Consider the following 25,059-nt stretch of genomic DNA (forward strand, 5'->3'; position numbering starts at 1 on the left):
CTGGAACAGGTTTTCATCAAGGATCTCTCTGTGCTTTGCTCCGTTAATCTTTCTGACTACCCTCCCAGTACCTGCCGCTGAAAAACATCCCCACAGCATGATGCTGCCATCAGCATAGGGATGGTGCCAGGTGTCCTCCAGACGTGACACTTGGTATTCAGGCCAAATTGTTCAATCTTGGTTTCATCAGGAGATAATATTGTTTCTCATGGTCTGAATGTCTTTAGGTGCCTTTTGGCAAACTCCAAGCGGGCTGTCATGTGCCTTTTACTGAAGAGTGGTTTCCGTCTGGCCACAACCATAGAGGCCTGATTGGTGGAGTGCTGCAGAGATGGTTGTCCTTCTGGAAGTTTCTCACATCTCCACAGAACCTCTAGGGTTCTGTCAAAGTGACCATTGGATTCTTGGTCACCTCCCTGACCAAGGCCCTTCTCCCCCAATTGCTCAGTTTGGCGGGGTTGCCAGCTCTAGGAAGAGTTTTGGTGGTTGCAAACTTCTTCCATTTATAATGATGGGGGCCACTGTGTTCTTCGGTACCTTCAATACTGCAGAAATGTTTTGTTACCATTCCCCAGATCTGTGCCTCAACACAATCCTGTCTCGGAGCTCTACGGACAATTCCTTCCACCTCATGGCTTGGTGTTTGCGCTGACATGCACTGTCAACTGTGGAACCTTATATATACAGCTGTTTCCAAATCATGTCCAATCAATTTAATATACCACAGGTGGACTCCAATCAAGTTGTAGAAACTTCTCAAGGATGATCAATGGAAACAGGATGCACCTGAGCTCAACATTGAGTCTCATATCAAAGGGTCTGAATACTTACTGTATGTAAATAAAGTATTTCTGTTTTTTATTTTTAACACATTTTCAAAGATTTCTAACAACCTGTTTTTGGTTTGTCATTATGGGGTATTGTGATGTCATTATGGGGTATTGTGATGTCATTATGGGGTAGTGTGATGTCATTATGGGGTATTGTGATGTCATTATGGGGTATTGTGATGTCATTTTCGGGTATTGTGATGTCATTATGGGGTAGTGTGATGTCATTATGGGGTAGTGTGATGTCATTATGGGGTATTGTGATGTCATTATGGGGTATTGTGATGTCATTTTCGGGTATTGTGATGTCATTATGGGGTAGTGTGTGTAGATCGCTGAGGATTTGTATTTATTTAATCTATTTTAGAATAAGGTTGTAACGTAACAAAATGCGGAAGAAGTCAAGGGGTCTGAATACTTTCCGAAGGCACTCTATATCTATTTTACTCATCCCCCTCCCCTGAGGTGGAGAGAGAGAGAGAGAGAGAGAGAGACGATGCAGATGCTCTCTCCTTCATTCCTCTAGCTATCCTAACCGTTAGCGGCGTCTGAAAATTAAAGTGCTTGTGGCTTGTAATCCAATTTAACTTCCTCCCTCCCCACTTACAGAGAGAGCTGTGATTGCTTTAGGGAGAGTAGATCAGTGGCAAGTCAATATAAAAAGAATCCACACATATACTACACTACCAAAAGTATGTGGACACCTGCTCGTCTAACATCTCATTCCAAAATCATGGACATTAATATGGAGTTGGTCCCCCCTTTGCTGCAATAACAGCCTCCACTCTTCTGGGAAGGCTTTCCACTAGATGTTGGAACATTGCTGCTATACCAGCCTCCACTCTTCTGGGAAGGTTTTCCACTAGATGCTGGAACATTGCTGCTATAACAGTCTCCACTCTTCTGGGAAGGCTTTCCACTAGATGTTGGAACATTGCTGCTATACCAGCCTCCACTCTTCTGGGAAGGTTTTCCACTAGTTGTTGGAACATTGCTGCTATAACAGCCTCCACTCTTCTGGGAAGGCTTTCCACTAGATGTTGGAACATTGCTGCTATAACAGCCTCCACTCTTCTGGGAAGGCTTTCCACTAGATGTTGGAACATTGCTGCTATAACAGCCTCCACTCTTCTGGGAAGGCTTTCCACTAGATGTTGGAACATTGCTGTTATAACAGCCTCCACTCTTCTGGGAAGGCTTTCCACTAGATGTTGGAACATTGCTGCTATAACAGTCTCCACTCTTCTGGGAAGGCTTTCCACTAGATGTTGGAACATTGCTGCTATAACAGACTCCACTCTTCTGGGAAGGCTTTCCACTAGATGTTGGGACATTGCTGCTATAACAGTCTCCACTCTTCTGGGAAGGCTTTCCACTAGATGTTGGAACATTGCTGCAGGGACTTGCTTCCATTCAGCAACAAGAGCATTAGTGAGGTCAGGCACTGATGTTGGTCGATTAGGCCTGGCTCGCAGTCGACGTTCCAATTAATCCCAAAGGTGTTTGATGGGGTTTAGGTCAGGGCTCTGTGCAGGCCAATTAAGTTCTTCCACACCCATGTTGACAAACCATTTATGTATGCTGTAGTGTTAAGATTTTCCTTCACTGGAACTAAGGGGCCACGTTGAAAGTCACTGAGCTCTTCATTAAGTCCATTCCATTGCCAGTGTTTGTTTGTCTATGGAACGTTTTTGTTTATTTCATTCCGTTTCCGAGTTGTCAATTTATTCATTGTGTTTTGTTTGGAGCACTCCTGTCAATCTTGAGTACGGACATGTACCTGATTACGCATAGAAGTAGGCCTAGGCTACCTGGCCTGCGTGCAAATATAGACTAATACATTTGCCCATTTGGGGATCTGATACTATTTCTGATTGTCTTAACTCACCATCACTGTGAAGCTTCTCAAAGTCATTTTTTCTTTGCCTGAAATGTAAATGAAGTCACTTGGCACTCCAAATGGAAAAGGTTGCCCACCTTTGGTGTAGCCTATTACTGGCAACTTCAGGAGCACAATGGCAGAATCTGAGAAGGTCACTGGGCAGCAGGAGGAGACGGAGGGTCGGGTCGTTTTCTTTTCTTCCTCTGGTTAGGCCATATTTGTTCTCTGGCTCACACTTTAGTCATTTGTATCTTCATTTTTAATCACAGTGCTTAAATCAGTAGCCCACATATAGTTTCCTTTATTCGAACATAGGGTGTGTCTATATGGAAAAACACACGTTTGAACATTTTGACCATTTGATTGGTCGACCCAGATATTTCTTTGCTCTATAAACAACAGTAGCGGCTTTAAAAAAAAAAGGCCTTTGTTCCGCAATAGCATTTTGAGCGACGGTTATAATACTTGTGCTTCTCAGAATGCATCTCTCCCTCCTCCATGAACACAGTGGGGAGAGGGAGGAAGAAGAGTGGCTCGCTCACACAGCAGACGACTGACAAACAGGGCAGACGCTTTTCATAGCAGGAATCAACATAATGCATAGGCTACTACTGTGGACCAAAAAATGGTTTTAGAACCCCCAAAAAATCTGCTGGGACATTGTGTAGCAAAATCACTGAAAGTAACTGACCTAAGCAAAATGCTTTGGTAAGAGGAGGGCGCTGTCAGTGTCAGTAGTTTTGGGTTATCGTCCCAGCTCTACTCTAGCTGAGCAACAACACAGGGTCTTAAGTGCTCTCCTGGCAGCTCTGTGTTGCTATAAGACGCTTGGTTGGACACTGGGTACAATTCAATTAGGAATACAGTACGTCGCACGAAGGCGTTTTGCAATTATGGAGATGAGAACCATGACGAGGTATTGATGCGAGGCCGTATGCGCAGCAGTTGAGCCATATCTTAACTATGTTCATGTTTGAACCACAATGTAAAGTTGTAAAGCCTGTCTACATTTTCTCGGTCGTCACTTGGCCTATGGCGGTGGTCACTTGGCCTATGGCGGTGGTTACTTGGCCTATGGCGGTGGTTACTTGGCCTATGGCGGTGGTTACTTGGCCTATGGCGGTGGTTACTTGGCCTATGGCGGTGGTTACTTGGCCTATGGCGGTCGTTACTTGGCCTATGGCGGTGGTTACTTGGCCTATGGCGGTGGTTACTTGGCCTATGGCGGTGGTTACTTGGCCTATGGCGGTGGTTACTTGGCCTATGGCGGTGGTTACTTGGCCTATGGCGGTGGTTACTTGGCCTATGGCGGTGGTTACTTGGACAACTGGGTGGTGGTTTCATTTGGACCCCCAAGTTTTCTGAGCAATTTAAAAAAATAAAAAAAAAAGAATTGTTGGACTGTATAGCGCTAGGACATCTTCTCCAAGTGATTTTAATTTGGGAAAACTATTATTCAAGTATTCCCACGCATAACAGAAAAACACCTGATTATTTACACATTTTAAAGGTTTTAAATTATTATTTAAAAAGTTATATTTGTAGATCTTGCGGTCTAGAAATTATTTGTAATTATGTTCAGGCCTCCCGACCATCTGCTCAAGAAAAACCCGGCCTGCAGCTGAATCTAGTTGATGATCCCAGGCCTGTGGTTTGTTAAGGTTTGTTTAGGCTATTACTGTATGTACAAAATGAAAATGTGCAATGTTATTCGAAAGTAATTTGAAGTGTAGGCTGTTTAGGAGCCAATATGGTTGTTATATACCCCTGTCCTGTGTGGTTTCACGACTGTCACAGCAGTAGTGCAGTGATCCAATACACTGCTGTAGCTAATAGAAAATAACATCAAGCTAAAGTAGCATTTTCTTGAAAAGTATACAGTTGTAGAACCAAGCTTTTTTCTGGGCTTTTTAATTGGTCCCTGACCATGTCTGACTTATCCTTCTGCGATTGTTGAGGACTGAGAAGTGATTCTCATTTCACAGTCTGACATTGAACACATGACTTGACCCTGAAAACGTCACTGTATTCTGACTCATAACCAGGGCAGTGTTGCCAACTCCTCAGTAAGGAAAGCAGCTATTGGCTGTCCTAAAAGTCGCTAGAAGTCGCTAATGACATCATCGCCTAATTAGCATAATTTGCCATGTGAATGTAATTGTGATTGACAAAAGTGACCGAAAATAGACACTCTGGCGGAGTTACTTATTTTTTCATTTTATTTAATTTTTTTACATTTACATCCTGCCCTAAATGTAAGCCAGGGCGGGATTAGCCAGCGGCTGCTTCCCGCATGCGCGATTCATTTGCAGTCTGGACGCGGAGTGGTGAACATCTCCTGCTCTGACTGCAGCTGGGAGGGACTGCTGCGCGAGGACTGGGCCGCCTGTGAGTGCTTTGGGTCGGGGTGGGACCCACGGCAGCACCCGCTGCTCGTTGAGAAGAGTAAGAACGATACGTCTCCAATGTAATTGTCTCCAATTACACCAGAAAAAGTCGCTAGATTTGTCGCTAGTCCCTTTTTTGAAAATGTGTCGCTAGAGGGGTCTGATACTCGCTAAATACAGCGACAAAGTCACTAAGTTGGCAACACTGAACCAGGGATGGAACTTAAAGATGCACTATGCAGAAATTATGCTGACATTTCCTGCTTGCTAAAATGTCTATTAGTTCTCCTAATGTCAGTTTATGTGACAAAACAACCAGCCATTTTGTAAAGAATCATTGTACTATTTAAACTGCTGTGAAATGTTTTTTCCATATATTGTATTTTCAGTTGTTTGAAGCTTAGGAACGTGAATCATAGAAATAGTGCACATAGAACAGATCTACCGCTTATTAGACCTGCTTTCAATGAGAATGACAGATCTATAACGCACATTTGTATGGGAATTTGGTCATGTCTCCCAGAAAAAAATATATATTGTAGCTTTACGGATTTTGGGCACTGGCCTCCCAGGCTAACAGACTGGGTCCAAAATCTGTGCCATGCAATATTTTAAAATACAACATTTCAATAGCCAGTGGGCTAGTTGGACACGTTATGTTTTACTAGCCACAGGCTAGCGGGCTAGCTTAATTTTCATCCCTGCTCATATCAACTGAACTTTGAAGTTATCTCTAAGAATTGCAGTAAATGAACCAACAGGAATTTATCAACTCGCTGCATTGTTTGCAACCTATGTGGTATACGCACACTCCTACACTTGAATTAGGTTATATATATGATATACTGTACATGATACAGTGCCTTGCGAAAGTATTCGGCCCCCTTGAACTTTACGACCTTTTGCCACATTTCAGGATTCAAACATAAAGATATAAAACTGTATTTTTTTGTGAAGAATCAACAACAAGTGGGGCACAATCATGAAGTGGAACAACATTTATTGGATATTTCAAACTTTTTTAACAAATCAAAAACTGAAAAATTGGGCGTGCAAAATTATTCAGCCCCTTTACTTTCAGTGCAGCAAACTCTCTCCAGAAGTTCAGTGAGGATCTCTGAATGATCCAATGTTGACCTAAATGACTAATGATGATAAATACAATCCACCTGTGTGTAATCAAGTCTCCGTATAAATGCACCTGCACTGTGATAGTTTCAGAGGTCCGTTAAAAGCGCAGAGAGCATCATGAAGAACAAGGAACACACCAGGCAGGTCCGAGATACTGTTGTGAAGAAGTTTAAAGCCGGATTTGGATACAAAAAGATTTCCCAAGCTTTAAACATCCCAAGGAGCACTGTGCAAGCGATAATATTGAAATGGAAGGAGTATCAGACCACTGCAAATCTACCAAGACCTGGCCGTCCCTCTAAACTTTCAGCTCATACAAGGAGAAGACTGATCAGAGATGCAGCCAAGAGGCCCATGATCACTCTGGATGAACTGCAGAGATCTACAGCTGAGGTGGGAGACTCTGTCCATAGGACAACAATCAGTCGTATATTGCACAAATCTGGCCTTTATGGAAGAGTGGCAAGAAGAAAGCCATTTCTTAAAGATATCCATAAAAAGTGTCGTTTAAAGTTTGCCACAAGCCACCTGGGAGACACACCAAACATGTGGAAGAAGGTGCTCTGGTCAGATGAAACCAAAATTGAACTTTTTGGCAACAATGCAAAACGTTATGTTTGGCGTAAAAGCAACACAGCTGAACACACCATCCCCACTGTCAAACATGATGGTGGCAGCATCATGGTTTGGGCCTGCTTTTCTTCAGCAGGGACAGGGAAGATGGTTAAATTGATGGGAAGATGGATGGAGCCAAATACAGGACCATTCTGGAAGAAAACCTGATGGAGTCTGCAAAAGACCTGAGACTGGGACAGAGATTTGTCTTCCAACAAGACAATGATCCAAAACATAAAGCAAAATCTACAATGGAATGGTTCAAAAATAAACATATCCAGGTGTTAGAATGGCCAAGTCAAAGTCCAGACCTGAATCCAATCGAGAATCTGTGGAAAGAACTGAAAACTGCTGTTCACAAATGCTCTCCATCCAACCTCACTGAGCTCGAGCTGTTTTGCAAGGAGGAATGGGAAAAAATGTCAGTCTCTCGATGTGCAAAACTGATAGAGACATACCCCAAGCGACTTACAGCTGTAATCGCAGCAAAAGGTGGCGCTACAAAGTATTAACTTAAGGGGGCTGAATAATTTTGCACGCCCAATTTTTCAGTTTTTGATTTGTTAAAAAAGTTTGAAATATCCAATAAATGTCGTTCCGCTTCATTATTGTGTCCCACTTGTTGTTGATTCTTCACAAAAAAATACAGTTTTATATCTTTATGTTTGAAGCCTGAAATGTGGCAAAAGGTCGTAAAGTTCAAGGGGGCCGAATACTTTCGCAAGGCACTGTATGTAATTACTTGATTAAACTATGATGTGACATAATCCTCTGTTATGCTGTAGTGCAAACTGATTACTCTGAAATATGACTTTATTACTCTGAAATATGACTATTATTAATATGACTAATACTATGGCCACGTTCTGTTATAATCTCCACCCGGCACAGCCAGAAGAGGACTGGCCACCCCTCATAGCCTGGTTCCTCTCTAGGTTTCTTCCTAGGTTTTGGCCTTTCTAGGGAGTTTTTCCTAGCCACCGTACTTCTACACCTGCAATGCTTGCTGTTTGGGGTTTTAGGCAGGGTTTCTGTACAGCACTTTGAGATATCAGCTGATGTACGAAGGGCTATATAAATACATTTGATTTGATTTGATTTACTCTGAAATATGACTATTACTCTGAAATATGACTAATCTACACAAAGAGAAGGGAGAAGAAGTATAACCAAACTGTAACATATGCTCTGTCTGAATAACATCAAATGATACCCATGAACAACAATGAATCACTCATTACAAGACTGAAATAAGACTTCAGACTGTTCAACACTTTAGCGCTGGTACAGTAGTTAAAATTAGATCAGTGTTAGAGAGAGAGCATTCGTTCAGTCATTGTAATGATTGTTTTGTTGAAATAATGTTTTTATAATGTTGCTTTGTTGGAATGATTCCACAATTTACATTCTTGAACACGGGAAACCGGATAAACTCTCTAAAACTCTGTATTAGGAACATTTTCAAATGTTTTCTGCATTTAATCACGTAAATCTATTTTCACTTCGGTGGTTTTACATAATTGAAGTTCACCCACAAAATTGCTTTTATGATATCTCAGTGGGATTTTGCATGTGAAATAATTATGTCACCTGAGTGCCATACAATTGTCGTCCTTATTCACTTTAACCAGTCTTCTTGAGGAGGTTTTGTTGTGTTTTCTGTTCCTTCCCGGGATCCAAACACAAATATACCCAATTCTGTATGATAATTCTTATTGTGTATATTGGCATTTGTCACTTTTTATTTGGATGTATGTATTTACTAATTGTTATTATGGCTTTGAAATGGACCGCCTACCTGGTGGGTGGGGATGCTAGTGTTAATGAAGGGTCATTAGTACCTGTGTGTGTCTGGTCGAGACTCTGTGATGCTAAGCTATCTGCCCTCCACTGGCTACGTGAAACACAGCTCGTCTCTGTAGCACTGTAGCATAGAGGACCGACAGGTCTGACCTTCCTGTGGCTTGGATTTATCTGATGCGTCTAATCATCCACTTCAAAGTAGTGAGTGACATTGTAGCGCGTGTTTAACGGAGGTGGTTTGGTGAACTAGGCTCTCGCTCTCCATCAGTAACCTTGCCTGACCCCAGAACACTGGTGTCACCTCTACAAGGTCATTTCTAGGCTTTAGGTCAGTGGGCTAACACCGTATATTGGTGTGCAGGAGACCCACATTGGTTCAAACCCATTTGGTACCACATATCCCAGGCAAGTGTTAATGAAGGTTAATTAGTAGCTGTGTGTGTGAACAGAGGTGTTGGGGGTTGGTAGTGGCAGGAGGACAGGCAGGCCTCGTACTGATACCTTTGAAAGGTGGGAGGATCTTGGGTTACGGTTATACCTAAAGTAGCTTGTGGACAGTGGTATCCACAATTTTATTTTTATTTCACCTTTATTTGATTACATTAAAGTGTGTGTGTGTGTGTGTGTGTGTGTGTGTGTGTGTGCGTGTGCGTGTGTGCTTAGTACCAAAATTATACCAGCTGCTTTGTAAACATAGTTTAAGCACACGCGTTGTAACTGCCTCCGTTAATGGAGTAAAGGTTGGATTATTTTTTTGGACACTTTTGGTACAGATGTGCCTTGTCGAAAACGCTAAAATTGGCTTTCAAACAAGCTCTACTCAGTGGCTGGATCTACCAGCAGCAATTGAGCATTCACGATCCATTCCCAGTTCCTGGACGGATTTCTCTGAGTGAACATTGACTGTCGCAACATGAATGGAAACAATTTCAGACTCTAAACTGCTCCTGGAGAAAACAAACTTTGTCTCCTCTGGAGATCCAGGGAAATGGATGGAGCTTTCTACAGGGAAATGTATGGAGATCCAGGGAAATGGATGGGGCTTTCTACAGGGAAATGGAATGAGCCTTCGACATGGAAATGGATGGAGATCCAGGGAAATGGATGGAGCTTTCTATAGGGAAATGGATGGAGATCCAGGGAAATGGATGGGGCTTTCTACAGGGAAAGGGATGGAGATCCAGGGAAATGGATGGGGCTTTCTACAGGGAAAGGGATGGAGATCCAGGGAAATGGATGGGGCTTTCTACAGGGAAAGGGATGGAGATCCAGGGAAATGGATGGAGCTTTCTACAGGGAAATGTATGGAGATCCAGGGAAATGGATGGGGCTTTCTACAGGGAAAGGGATGGAGATCCAGGGAAATCGATGGGGCTTTCTACAGGGAAATGGATGGCGATGCAGGGAAATGGAGGGAGATCCAGGGAAATGGATGGAGCTTTCTACAGGGAAATGGATGGAGATCCAGGGAAATCGATGGAGCTTTCTACAGGGAAATGGATGGAGATCCAGGGAAATCGATGGAGCTTTCTACAGGGAAATGGATGGAGATCCAGGGAAATCAATGGAGCTTTCTACAGGGAAATGGATGGAGATCCAGGGAAATCGATGGAGCTTTCTACAGGGAAATGGATGGAGATCCAGGGAAATCAATGGAGCTTTATACAGGGAAATGGATGGAGCTTTATACAGGGAAATGGATGGAGCTTTATACAGGGAAATGGATGGAGATCCAGGGAAATCGATGGAGCTTTCTACAGGGAAATGGATGGAGATCCAGGGAAATGGAGGGAGCTTTATACAGGGAAATGGATGGAGCTTTATACAGGGAAATGGATGGAGCTTTATACAGGGAAATGGATGGAGCTTTATACAGGGAAATGGATGAAGATACAGGGAAGTGGGTGGGTCTTTCTACAGGAATGACATCTTTTCTGCAAAACATTGGGACTGGAGACCCTTTGGTGCTACACTCCTGAAATATGTTGTATAGATCCTGAGAATAGTGAATTCAAAATAAAAGTATTTAAAGTGTGTGCTTAGAAGTGCAAATATACCAGCTGGTTTTTAAAGTGTTTTGTTTTTAAATAGCATGTGTTACATTCCCCCAATAAGCAACAAAAAACTGCTGCTCGACATGAAAAGAGAACTAACAAATGAGTCACTGACTACCAAAACAAAACCAGATGGGTTTTTTAAAACCGGTTCTGAAGCTCATCCATGGGGTGCCTACTGAATGCTAGCCAAGCGAACTCGAGTAGGGTCTTACTTAACACCATGGGCGCCCACTAGATTAGCTTGATAACAGATCAACTCAAAGAAATGAAATCCCCCACCACAACTGAGGGTTAGGGAGTGGAAATATACATGGAGTAAACCAAACAGGGATACAAAATAAAAGGCTTTGTGTTCACACACATAAAGAAGGAGAGTTAAGCAGAAGTCTATCTCTCATGCCAACCAGAGCCTAAATACGGTTACACCTGTACAGTGTGACTAATGACTGACTTAACGAGTTGACAGGTGCAACACATCCTGACCAATGAGGATGATTCCAATCGGTGCAAGCCACACCCAAACAGAACCCAACCTCGAAATTGAAAATGAAATTGAGCAAAACCCCAAAGCATATAACACTATCTGAATGGTGTAGCTACTGTTCACATTCTCTGAGTGCTGCTTCGGCCACTTGACATCGATTACTGCTCTAGCAACATCCTCTTACTTTCACTAAAGTGGACTCTTTCACTGCAATTAATTAAATTGTACTGCCTGGTAGAGTGATCAAAACGATTGTTGAGAAGAATGCTGACTTAAATGATGATACATTCTCACCTTGATGAAACCTCCTATTGCTCTGTCTGTGTGTGTGTGTGTGTGTGTGTGTGTGTGTGTGTGTGTGTGTGTGTGTGTGTGTGTGTGTGTGTGTGTGTGTGTGTATGACCTTCTGCTCCCTTTGCTTGACTTCAACTAACTAAACATCACAGTTTTGAACTGACAAATTAATCCCATAAAATATCCAAGCCGGTACGGTTGGGGTCAGAACAAAAGGGTGTTAAATGCTATTGCAGTTAATAAGAGGATAATATGCTATGAGTTAACAGCACATGGCTTTGAGTGTTGTACTGACATTTTCACATGTCACAGAAGAATTCCCCCTCTAGTCTCTCTTCATCTGATATGCTTCTTTCTCCAGTTTTTACCCTGTAAGATAGAAAGTATATATTTTCTTCAGAACAAACCCCAAGTGCTACGTTCCATGACTGTTCGTCAATAGACCTACAGCCGTCCATCCCTCCTTGGTCGTTAGGACTCCCGAAGGTTTTCCTTCAAAGCACTGATTTAACTAATCTATGTATGAAAGTATAGTAAGGGTATGTTCTTTTAAAAGCCTCATGAGTGTTCATTAACATCAAAAATCATGTCGTATTGACATCTCTGAAAATTCAAAAACACACGTGGCTTCCAGGAGACTTCTGAGTTTTTTTTTAAATGACCCATATCAGAAAACACTGTGCAAAAGGCAGACAGACCGTCAGACTGGTTTAGAGAACATTGGGGATTATAATGTAAAATATGAATAAAGTAGTGGGGCTTTGGAAACAGTCTGTATATATGTATGAGTTGTTACAGAAGATCTGTATGGTTAGCAAATTGTTGAGGCTGACCTAACACTCTGATCTGTCCAGGTATGAGATGAGACACCCACCCAAAGCTGACTTCCTCTGTGTCCTAACCGCTATCCCTAACCTCTAGTCAAATCAAATCAAATAATTTTTTTTATATAGCCCTTCGTACATCAGCTGATATCTCAAAGTGCTGTACAGAAACCCAGCCTAAAACCCCAAACAGCAAGCAATGCAGGTGTAGAAGCACGGTGGCTAGGAAAAACTAGTCCTATTTCTAACAGATTCTATAACTCTCCCTCTCTGTTCCTTTCTCAGGTATGAGATCAGAGACACTCACCTGGTTGAGGAGAGCGTTCTGGAGACCCTAAAGATCAAAGCTGACTTCCTCAACTTCAAGCCCCGCCCCTTTAACATGCGAGAGTTCTATGACCGGACGGGCCACGACATCAAGGACATGCTGCTGTCATGCTACTACCGCGGGATGGAGTGCAGCGCTGAGGACTTCACTGTGGTGAGTGAGACAATGGTGCATGTGAAGACTATAAATACCTGCAAACTGCCGTTATAGGCTCCCATAGATAAGTTTCTCTGGGATGCTAAGCTAGTTGCTGTCACGCTACTACTGCAGGGTGGAGTGCAGCACTGAGGACTTCACTGTGGTAAGTCACAATAATGACTGCAAATGTTTTAAAGGTGCTACGCTTAGGTTTTTTTTTATTATCTATTTTTGCATTGTAATTTTAGAAAATGGCCATAATTTATCTGCAGTAATAGTGGAATGATAGTGTTTCACAGTATAACTTACCCGCCAGTGTTGTGATTGACTGGGATTTTCGCTTATTGATTTCTCCCGCCGGAGCGGCGTCTGTTGTCAAAATGGGAAATCTGTTTTGACTTTGTGGCTGTGTTATCTAGTGGAAATCACTGTCATTTCCTGGATGCTAAAATTCTACACTGTTCGCTCAATTTCAGTTTGTGAGAAAACAATCACTGAATAGTGTAGGGAATCATTCTACCATCTTATCGCTATGAAATATATTTTAAATGATATATTTTCAATGGACCAAAACCGATCTAAAAAGGCTAGCGTCTCTGACATGTTACGAGGAAATGGAATGCGTGGAGATTTGTTTTGAATGTAGCCTAGTGTTGTTGCAGTTCACCTAGCTTCCGCTTAGGAGACACATTCTGAGAAATTCTATGTGTAGCACCTTTAATGTTTCTCTGTGATGCTAAGCTAGTCTTTCTCTGTGATGCTAAGCTAGTCAATATTTGTTATGCTAAGCTAGTCATTCTCTGTGATGCTAAATTAGTCATTCTCTGTTATGCTAAGCCAGCTGCTGTCCTGAAATGACAGTGGTGATTGACAATGAAAGCATGTGTAGTGGAAGTGGTTCAGGGATGTCCTGGAGACTTGTGTTAGCTCCCCGGGGCACTTACTTTGGCCTAACACAGTCTTACGGCAGGCTGTATTGTGTAGGGCAGATATGACTACCGCAGGGTGTAGTGCAGCACTGAGGACTTCACTGTGGTGAGTCACCATGTAGCATGTGTAGCATCTGCCCTCCACTGGCAACGCGAGACACAGCTCGTCTCTGTAGTACTGTAGCATAGAGTGCAGGACCGACAGGTCTGACCTTCCTGTGATGGATTTATCTGATGTGTCTAATCATCCACTTCAAAGTAGTGAGTGACATTGTAGCGTGTGTTTATCGGAGGTGGTTCGGTGAACTAGGCTCTCGCTCTCCATCAGTAACCTTGCCTGATCCCAGAACACTGGTGTCACCTCTGCAAGGTCATTTCTAGGCTTTAGGTCAGTGGGCTAACATCGTAAAGTGGTGTGCAGGAGACCTACATTGGTTAAAACCCATTTGGTACCACATATCCCAGGCAACTCGTCCTGCTCCTCCTGAGTAGGATATTACAATGAGAAATATTGCTGTCTGCTCCAATATATTTAAAGTGATGCTAGTTTTGAAAGTCGCGCTAACGAGTCAAAACTGGTCCCCGAAGATTGTGCACAACAATTGTGTACAACTTCATCCATTTCTAAGGCTGTCAAATGATTAAAATAATTGATCGTGATTAATCACATGAATTTTTGTAGTTAATCATGATTGATAAAAAATAACAAAATTGCTCAAATTTGGCCCTAAAGAAAGATTTTTCCGTTTATAAAAGCAATGCACACTATGCTTTGATTGTAAGAGACAGAAACACAAATTAATCTGTTAATGGCATTTTCACCAGAACATAAACCTGCCACCATTCACTTCAGTCCTCCTGTTACTTCCCACTGAGCCAGCTGCTAAGACAAACAAGTCTGTTGACATTTTCAGATGATAAAGCTTCTCTTTTCTTCTGTGCGATATGCCCAGAGAGTGAAAACAACCTCTCACAAGGTACTGATGTGGCAAGTGTTGCCAGGGTGCTGCATGCAATGCAGGCCAGCCTGTTGGAGGGCCTTTGCGATATATCGAATTAATTTGATTAATTCTAATTTACAGCACCAGTCGAAAGTTTGGACACACCTACTCATTCAAGGGTTTTTCTTACATTTTTCCTATTTTCTACATTGTAGAATAATAGTGAAGACATCAACACTATGAAATAACACATATGGAATCATGTAGTAACCAAAAACATGTTAATCAAATCAAAATATATTTTATATTTGAGATTCTTCAAAGTAGCCACCCTTTGCCTTGATGACAGCTTTGCACACTCTTGGCCTTCTCTCAACCAGCTTCATGAGGTAGTCACCTGGAATGCATTTCAATTAACAGGTGTGCCTTGTTAAAAGTGTATTTGTGGAATTTCTTTCCTTCTTAATGCGTTTGAGACAATCAGTTGTGTTGTGACATGGTAGGGTTGGTATACAGAAGATAGCCCTATTTTGTAAAAGACCAAGTCCATATAATGGCAAGAACAGCTCAAAAAAGCAAACAGAAATGACAGTCCATCATTACTTTAGGACATGAAAGTCAGTCAATCTGGAAAATGTCAAGAACTTTGAAAGTTTCTTCAAGTGCAATCGCAAAAACCATCAAGCGCTATGATGAAACTGGCTGTCATGAGGACCCTCACACAGGAAAAGAAGTTACCTCTGCTGCAGAGGATAAGTTCATTAGAGTTACCAGCCTCAGAAATTGATGCCCAAAAAAGTCCTTCAGTTCAAGTAACAGACACACCTCAACATCATCTGTTCAGAGGAGACTGCATGAATCAGGCCTTCATGGCCAAATTGCTGCAAAGAAACCACTACTAAAGGACACCAAAAAGAAGAAGAGGCTTGCTTGAGCAACACGAGCAATGGACATTAGATCGGTGGAAATCTGTCCTTTGGTCTGATGAGTCCAAATTTGAGATTTTTGGTTCCATCCACCATGTCTTTGTGAGATGCAGAGTAGGTGAACAGATTATCTGTGTTTTTAATTTTTAATTTACCTTTATTTAACTAGTCAAGTCAGTTAAGAACAAATTCTTATTTTCAATGACGGCCTAGGAACAGTGGGTTAACTGCCTGTTCAGGGGCAGAACAACAGATTTGTACCATGTCAGCTTAGGGGTTTGAACTTGCAACCTTCCAGTTACTAGTACAATGCTCTAACCACTAGGCTACCCTGCTGCCCACCGGTGGTTCCCACCGTGAAGCATGGAGGAGGAGATGTGATGGTGTGGGGGTGCGTTGCCGATGACCCTGTCAGTGATTTATTTAGAATTCAAGGCACACTTAACCAGCATGGCTACCAGAGCATTCTGCAGCAATACACCATCCCATCTGGTTTGCGCTTAGTGGAACTATCATTTGAACAATGACCCAACACACCTCCAGGCTGTGAGAGACTTGTTACACAGACACGGTCACTCACTACTCACTCACTCACTCACTCACTCACTCACTCACTCACTCACACACACACGTATACACACTCACACACACACTTATTATTATAACAGTGTGATAACGATGATTATTACCTGCAGGGCTCCAGTAGTGTCTACATCTTCTGCAGTTTCTCCAGTTCAGCTGTGGTTGGCATGGTGATGTTGGTTTTCTGTTGGGCCAGAGCATCTCTCAGTGGTTGTTGGTTTCTGTGCACACGCTTGATCATTGCCAGAGTGGAATTCCATGTTATTGTGACGTCTTGTAAGAGGGATTCCTTTTGTTGCCCATTTGCAACTTGCTGTTTTCCTAACTCTCCAGCATTTGTCGGGCTGTGTTTAAAATGCCCAACAATTTTTTGGCGTTTGGCTAGAGCATTGTCAAACCCGCTGTTCTGTAGGGACACTGTGACGGGCCTTTGGAGGATGTGCACAGTGCAGGGCATGTCTTCAAAAGTCAGGTGTCTCGCAGCAGCAATCCTGTTCTGTGCACTGTTAGTGCCAAGTGTTGTAATGTTCTGTTAAATGTCGCACTGCTTTGCTACATCCATGAAAGGCTCAGCGCACGTTTCAGCATAGTGTCTTTCTTCTGTTTTCATTACGGTCAGAGAGAGAGAGAGTGAATGCAGTTTCCAATTTTCATTGATGTAGTGCGCTGTAGTTGTGGTTACTCACCAAAGTCCGATGTTCTCCTGTGAGAGCAACAACCGTTGCATGTTTCAACTTCTCCGCTTTCGTAGCCCTCACGTTTTCATTCAGTTAGCGTATTGTTGTAACGATGGCACCAGACTCTACCTCCAGGATACCTGTAGTCTCTGTAGTCTAGCATAGAGCACCAGACTCTACCTCCAGGATACCTGTAGTCTCTGTAGTCTAGCATAGAGCACCATACTCTACCTCCAGGATACCTGTAGTCTCTGTAGTCTAGCAGAGAGCACCAGACTCTACCTCCAGGATACCTGTAGTCTCTGTAGTCTAGCAGAGAGCACCAGACTCTACCTCCAGGATACCTGTAGTCTGTAGTCTAGCAGAGAGCACAAGACTCTACCTCCAGGATACCTGTAGTCTCTGTAGTCTAGCATAGAGCACCAGACTATACCTCCAGGATACCTGTAGTCTGTAGTCTAGCAGAGAGCACCAGACTCTAGCTCCAGGATACCTGTAGTCTGTAGTCTAGCAGAGAGCACCAGACTCTACCTCCAGGATACCTGTAGTCTCTGTAGTCTAGCAGAGAGCACCAGACTCTACCTCCAGGATACCTGTAGTCTCTGTAGTCTAGCAGAGAGCACCAGACTCTACCTCCAGGATACCTGTAGTCTCTGTAGTCTAGCAGAGAGCACCAGACTCTACCTCCAGGATACCTGTAGTCTCTATAGTCTAGCAGAGAGCACCAGACTCTACCTCCAGGATACCTGTAGTCTCTGTAGTCTAGCAGAGAGCACCAGACTCTACCTCCAGGATACCTGTAGTCTCTGTAGTCTAGCAGAGAGCACCAGACTCTACCTCCAGGATACCTGTATTCTCTGTAGTCTAGCAGAGAGCACCAGACTCTACCTCCAGGATACCTGTAGTCTCTGTAGTCTAGCAGAGAGCACCAGACTCTACCTCCAGGATACCTGTAGTCTCTGTAGTCTAGCATAGAGCACCACTCTTCCTCCAGGATACCTGTAGTCTCTGTAGTCTAGCAGAGAGCACCAGACTCTAGCTCCAGGATACCTTTAGTCTGTAGTCTAGCAGAGAGCACCAGACTCTACCTCCAGGATACCTGTAGTCTCTGTAGTCTAGCAGAGAGCACCAGACTCTACCTCCAGGATACCTGTATTCTCTGTAGTCTAGCAGAGAGCACCAGACTCTACCTCCAGGATACCTGTAGTCTCTGTAGTCTAGCAGAGAGCACCAGACTCTACCTCCAGGATACCTGTAGTCTCTGTAGTCTAGCATAGAGCACCACTCTTCCTCCAGGATACCTGTAGTCTCTATAGTCTAGCAGAGAGCACCAGACTCTACCTCCAGGATACCTGTAGTCTGTAGTCTAGCAGAGAGCACCAGACTCTACCTCCAGGATACCTGTAGTCTGTAGTCTAGCAGAGAGCACCAGACTCTACCTCCAGGATACCTGTAGTCTGTAGTCTAGCAGAGAGCACCAGACTGACAGCTCTGAACCCTGTGTATTCTGTGACCTTTAAGCTGTAATGGATTTACCTGATCCTCAGAAGGTCCTGTGGTGGAGCTGCACTTTAAAACATCCTTTTTACCTCAGTGTTGGTGCACTTTAAACCATCTTCTATATACAGTGCTGTGAAAAGGTATTCCCCCCCCCCCCTTTCTAATTTTCTCTGCTTTTACATATTTTTGATACTGAATATTACCAGATCTTCAACCTAATATTATATAAAGGGAACCTGAGTGAACAAATAACACAACAATTACATAACATATTTCATTTATTTCATGAACAAAGTTATGCAACACCCAATGCCCCTGTGTGAAAAAGGTATCGCCCCCCCTTACACTCAGTAACTGGTTGTGCCACCTTTAGCTGAAATGACCCCAACCAAACACTTCCTGTAGTTGTTGATAAGTCTCTCATATCGCTGTGGAGGAATTTTGGCCCACTCTTCCATGCAGAACTGCTTTAACACAGCGACATTTGTGGGTTTTTATGCCTGAACTGCTCGTTTTAAGTCCTACCACAACATTTCAATTGGGATTAGGTTTGACTAGGCCATTCCAAAACTTGTTGTTGCTTTTTTAACCATTTTCATGTAGACTTGATTATGTACTCCTTGCACATTGACCCGTTACCGGTACCCCCTGTATATAGCCTCGTTATTGTTATTTTATTGTCTTACTTTTTTATTATTTTTCACTTTAGTAATTTTGTAAATATTTTCATAACTCTTTCTTGAACTGCATTGTTGGTTCAGGCCTTGTAAGTAAGCATTTCACGGTAAGGTTTGTTCACCTGCTGTATTCGGTGCATGTGACATAATTTGATTTGATTGGATCGTTATCTTGCTGCATGGCCCAGCTGCACTTCAGCTTCAGATCACAGACGTTTGGCCTGACATTCTCCTTTGGAATTCTCTGATACTGTCACGCCCTGACCTTAGTTCCTTTTTTTATGTCTCTGTTTTAGGTTGGTCAGGGCGTGAGTTGGGGTGGGCATTCTATGTTTGTATTTCTATGTGTTTGGCCTGGTATGGTTCCCAATCAGAGGCAGCTGTCAATCGTTGTCTCTGATTGAGAACCATACTTAGGCAGCCTGTTTTCGCCCTTTAGTTGTGGGTAGTTGTTTTCTGTCTCTGTCTCTGTACCAGACCAGGACTGTTTCGTTTGTTCCGTTTTGTTCTTTGTGTTCAGTGTAAATAAAAGATGATGAACACGTACCACGCTGCACCTTGGTCCTCTCCTTCTTCCACCAACTACAACCGTTACAGATACAGAGCAGAATTCATGGTTCCTTCTATTCAGGCATGTTGTCCAGGTGTTGAGGTAGCAAAGCCTCCCCAAAACCATCACACGACCACCACCATGCTTGAACGTTGGTACGAGGTTCTTACTGTGGAAGGCAGTGTTTGGTGTTCGGTGTTCGATGATATAATGGGACCTATGTCATCCATAAAGTTATACTGTTGAATCATCTGCCCAAGATTCTTGATGATCATCCAGGTGCTTCCCGGTGCTTTTTTTGGCAAACTTGACTCAACTTTTTTGGATGATATTGGTCCCATTATACCTATCAATGTTTTGAGGGTTATTTGAAAACTCAGGATCCCTTTTTCTAATATTAAGATCTGACAACATTCAATATCAAAAATATTCAAAAATAGAGAAAATCAGGAAGGAGGCAAATACCTTTTCACTGCCAAGTAGCTCATCGTTGGTGCGCTGCACTTTAAAATATCCTCTTTACACAGTCGGAGTGGATTGGTGTGGCTCATATGAATCCTTCATTTGACCCGTGTCTATAGATGTTGCAGAAACATCTCAGTTGAATGAAGCCATCTGCATAAAGTAACTGTCTTCATCTGAGGCTTATAGTGAAACAGTAAAGTGGTGTGAAAAGGGATGTGATGAATGGGGTCGTGACACGTTTCAAAGTACTTGTTGACTTTGAGATTGGTGTCATTGCTGTAGTGAAGAGATCTGCAGTTCGCTATTCCGCTTGAATGAAGGCAACCAATTATCTTGATTTGGCTTGATTTTACTGTCAGTGCTTTGTTGAGTGCTTCCCCTACTACGAATAAAAATACATTCAAATGAAATGATATGATTGATGTGAAATGCCAGCCATGCAGGTGTATCTTTCATCTAAGAGCTGTACCACTAACTTGTTTAATCAACTGCCAAAAGTATCAGCCCACATCAAGTGACCTAACATGAGTTCCTGTGTCTGCTACAAGGCTCTCCTCTTCCTCCCTCTCCTCTTCCTCCCTCTCCTCTTCTTCCTCCCTCTTCTCCTCTCCCTCCCTCTCCTCTTCCTCCCTCTCCTCCTCTTCCTCCCCCTTCGTCTCTTCTCCCTCTTCTCTCCTTACCTTCTCCTCTTCCTCCCTCTCCCTCTCCTCGCCTTCTCCTCTTCTATCCCTGCCTTTCATTGTCCCTCTGCTGAGGTAAAATCCCACAGTCTGAAACACACACTTCTCCCTATGGCCCTTAAAGTGTACTGCCAGGTACTATAATGTAATCTTTAGTCTGATGTATGGGTCCCAGTAGTAATGTGCTGATATGATGTCTGTGTTTGGTTGTGCTAACGTGGAATGTAAGGTATTCAGCAGTTCAACAGTTCAGCAGAGAGCACCTATGTGTCTCAAATGCACCGTATTCCCTACATAGTTCACTACTTTTGACCAAAACCCTGGTCAAAAGTAGTGCACTAGTGTAGTGAATGTGATGTGATTTGGGACGTTGGCCTAATGTTGTGGAAAGAGTCATCCTTTGCTGCCTAACCTATTCCGGATCCACTGGGGCTCATAGAAGCAGTAAAACTTCTGCATGTTTATGCAAATGTGTGCGCACACACACACACACACACACACACACACACACGTATAGATGTGTGGTTTTCAGTGTAAATCGATTTAATCACCTTGAAAATTAAAGCAACTGAACTGAAGAAAAATAAACATATTGTTTGTTTTTTAATTTACCATTTCGTATCTGCTATCTTTTTTGTATGTTTTGCCCTTTCAAACTGTGTATACTTCTATATGATAGTGGATGTACTTTCCCTTTAGCATCAGTCCTCCCTGTTGCATGATGACACACGAGGCCAGTAAGGTTTAGGTCTATATATAAATGTCCATTTCACATCCCACTTAAAGCAGCAGCATTTTGGTGAAGTGGTCCCTGTTGCATGATGATACAGGAGGCCAGTAAGGTTTAGATCTATATATAAATGTCCATTTCACATCCCACTTAAAGCAGCAGCATTTTGGTGAAGTGGTCCCTGTTGCATGATGTTACAGGAGGCCAATAAGGTTTAGGTCTATATATAAATGTCCATTTCTCGTCCCACTTAAAGCAGCAGCATTCTGGTGAAGTGGTCCCTGATGCATGATGATACCAGTAAGGTTTAGGTCTATATATAAATGTCCATTTCATGTCCCACTTAAAGCAGCAGCATTCTGGTGAAGTGGTCTCGTCCTGATTTATATGTCCTTGGATGTCTGTGGGGTCCATCCATCTCTCCTCTATAACCACTTGCACACTGACGTTGTTCATTAAACAGACAAGACACACTTACATTCCCCTTCCCTGATCACAGCCAACAAACATATTTTAAATTAAGAATTAATACAATGAATTATAACAGAATAAAATAGAAATACTATTTTTCCCTCAACTTGTGTGTCACAGAACGTGTGGAACCGCTGTCGCATAACAAAAACATTTTATTTTGAAACAGAGCCCATGTCTTAGTTTTTAAGCCCGTGTCTTCGCTATAAAAGCATTAGAATCTTCTCTTTCCGATCATGTAAAGAAATAACAAATCTGACCTGGATGATTAAAAAAAAAATCCACGTTGGATGTGATCGCACTCGCTTTCTCTCCTTTCAAACTCCCCAGCAGTTATTTTGGCTGAAGACAGACAGACTCCTAGCGATGTTTTTTATTTTACCCAATTTCGTAGTGTCCAATTGTTGTAGTAGCTACTATCTTGTCTCATCGCTACAACTCCCGTACGGGCTCGGGAGAGACGAAGGTTGAAAGTCATGCGTCCTCCAATACACAACCCAACCTAGCCGCACTGCTTCTTAACACAGCGCGCATCCAACCCGGAAGCCAGCCGCACCAATGTGTCAGAGGAAACACCGTGCACCGGGCAAGCTTGGTTAGTGCACACTGCACCCGGCCCGCCACAGGAGTCACTGGTGTGCAATGAGACAAGGACATCCCTACCGACCAAACCCTCCCTAACCCGGACGACACTAGGCCAATGGTGCTTCGCCCAACAGACCTCCCGGTCGCGGCCGGTTACGACAGAGCCTGGGCGCGAACCCAGGGTCTCTGATGGCACAGCTGGCGCTGCAGTACAGCGCCCTTAACCACTGCACCACCCGATGTTTTCAAGTTAGAAAAGTATTCGTATTAACCCATGTATTCACTTAATATAAGGGCCTGTGGATATTTATCTGTCTAAATCAAGATAAAACTATGAGATGTAGGTTCCCCCAGGCTAAATGCTGAAGCAGTTCTGCATCAGTAGACTAGAACAGCTCAAGGACAGAACTACACACATGTAAATGGAGAGGATAAATGCCTTTTAAGCGTTTCTGTGAAGCTTTGTGATTGACAAGGAGCAGTTTGAACATTCTATTGTTGTCTGACATCAAACTTCTCCTTGTCAATCACAAAGCTTCACAGAAATCAAATCAAATCAAATTTATTTATATAGCCCTTCGTACATCAGCTGATATCTCAAAGTGCTGTACAGAAACCCAGCCTAAAACCCCAAACAGTAAGCAATGCAGGTGTAGAAGCACAGTGCCTAGGAAAAACTCCCTAGAAAGGCCAAAACCTAGGACGAAACCTAGAGAGGAACCAGGCTATGTGGGGTGACCAGTCCTCTTCTGGCTGTGCCGGGTGGAGATTATAACAGAACATGGCCAAGATGTTCAAATGTTCATAAATGATCAGCATGGTCGAATAATAATAAGGCAGAACAGTTGAAACTGGAGCAGCAGCACGGTCAGGTGGACTGGGGACAGCAAGGACCTGTCTACGATACTGGTTCCCAATTGGGGATCAACCCTCCCACGTTCAGCTGAAACGGTGGCGCATGGAACGCAAAAATATTCTTAAAAATATTTAACCTCCACACATTAACAAGTCCAATAGCTCAAATGAAAGATAAACACCTTGTTCATCTAGCCAGCAAGTCAGATTTCTAAAATGTTTTACGGCGAAAACATAGCACATATATATGTAAAACCACCACCAGACACAGCTCATTTCAATAGCCAAAACATGCAATCAACAAACGCAGGATTAAAAAATAAATCGCTCACTAACCTTTTGAAAATCTTCATCAGATGACAGTAATATGACATATTACACAGTACATATTTTTTTTTTTCAATAATATGCCATTTATATCCATAAATGTCCATTTACAGTGAGTTCACCTTCAGAAATTACTCAAAAATGCCCGCAGGAAATCTATGTAGCGCGGCAAAATAACGTAAATAGACATCATAAACTTTGACTAAATATACATGTTCTACATATAGTTAGAAAGATACACTGCTTCTTTATGCAACCGCTGTGTTAGATTTATTTTTAACGTTACAGAAATCGCACACTATTCCATATGCTGAGACAGCGCTCAGTTCCAAGCTACATTTCCACGTAATGTTGGAGTCAACAGAAACACAGATTTAAGCATAAATATTCCCTTACCTTCGATGGTCTTCGTTCAGAATGTTCTGGAAGGCTTCATACTTACCCAATACATCGTTTGGTTTCAAGTCTTGCGTCTTTTATATTAGCTACTGCTAATAACATCAGCTGAAATGCACCCAAAACGTCCTCTGGTCCGGATAAGTTGCGCATCAAAACTTCAAAATTACACATTATATGTCGACTAAACAGGTCAAACTAAGTGCAGAAGCAAGCTTTATGATGTTTTAGACATGCAAAACAAACTTCAATTCAATCGGCCATCGTCTGCCCTTCTCTTGAGTGCTGGAAACAAAGGAATGGCTGGGACCAATTCGCGCCCATACGCACAGCCTATTCTCTCGTGCACGCACTAATTTCCCATAGGGTCAATTCTCGAAGGAGGCAAATACCTTTTCACTGCCAAGTAGCTCATCGTTGGTGCGCTGCACTTTAAAATATCCTCTTTACACAGTCGGAGTGGATTGGTGTGGCTCATATGAATCGTTCATTTGACCCGTGTCTATAGATGTTGCAGAAACATCTCAGTTGAATGAAGCCATCTGCATAAAGTAACTGTCTTCATCTGAGGCTTATAGTGAAACAGTAAAGTGGTGTGAAAAGGGATGTGATGAATGGGGTCGTGACACGTTTCAAAGTACTTGTTGACTTTGAGATTGGTGTCATTGCTGTAGTGAAGAGATCTGCAGTTCGCTATTCCGCTTGAATGAAGGCAACCAATTATCTTGATTTGGCTTGATTTTACTGTCAGTGCTTTGTTGAGTGCTTCCCCTACTACGAATAAAAATACATTCAAATGAAATGATATGATTGATGTGAAATGCCAGCCATGCAGGTGTATCTTTCATCTAAGAGCTGTACCACTAACTTGTTTAATCAACTGCCAAAAGTATCAGCCCACATCAAGTGACCTAACATGAGTTCCTGTGTCTGCTACAAGGCTCTCCTCTTCCTCCCTCTCCTCTTCCTCCCTCTCCTCTTCTTCCTCCCTCTTC

At 42.8% G+C, this 25,059-nt stretch overlaps 1 protein-coding gene across 1 annotated transcript in view; it reads left to right on the forward strand.

Moving 5' to 3' along the window:
- The window catches only part of LOC110528579 (acid-sensing ion channel 1), a 334,789-nt gene that overhangs the window by 5,663 nt on the left and 304,067 nt on the right, over positions 1–25,059 (forward strand). The window contains exon 2 of the mRNA XM_036984198.1: positions 12,593–12,788. Coding sequence (XP_036840093.1) covers positions 12,593–12,788 — 196 coding nt within the window. The remainder of the gene's footprint in view (positions 1–12,592; positions 12,789–25,059) is intronic.

Source organism: Oncorhynchus mykiss, chromosome 7 (genome assembly GCF_013265735.2).
Source record: "Oncorhynchus mykiss isolate Arlee chromosome 7, USDA_OmykA_1.1, whole genome shotgun sequence".
NCBI lineage: Eukaryota > Metazoa > Chordata > Actinopteri > Salmoniformes > Salmonidae > Oncorhynchus > Oncorhynchus mykiss.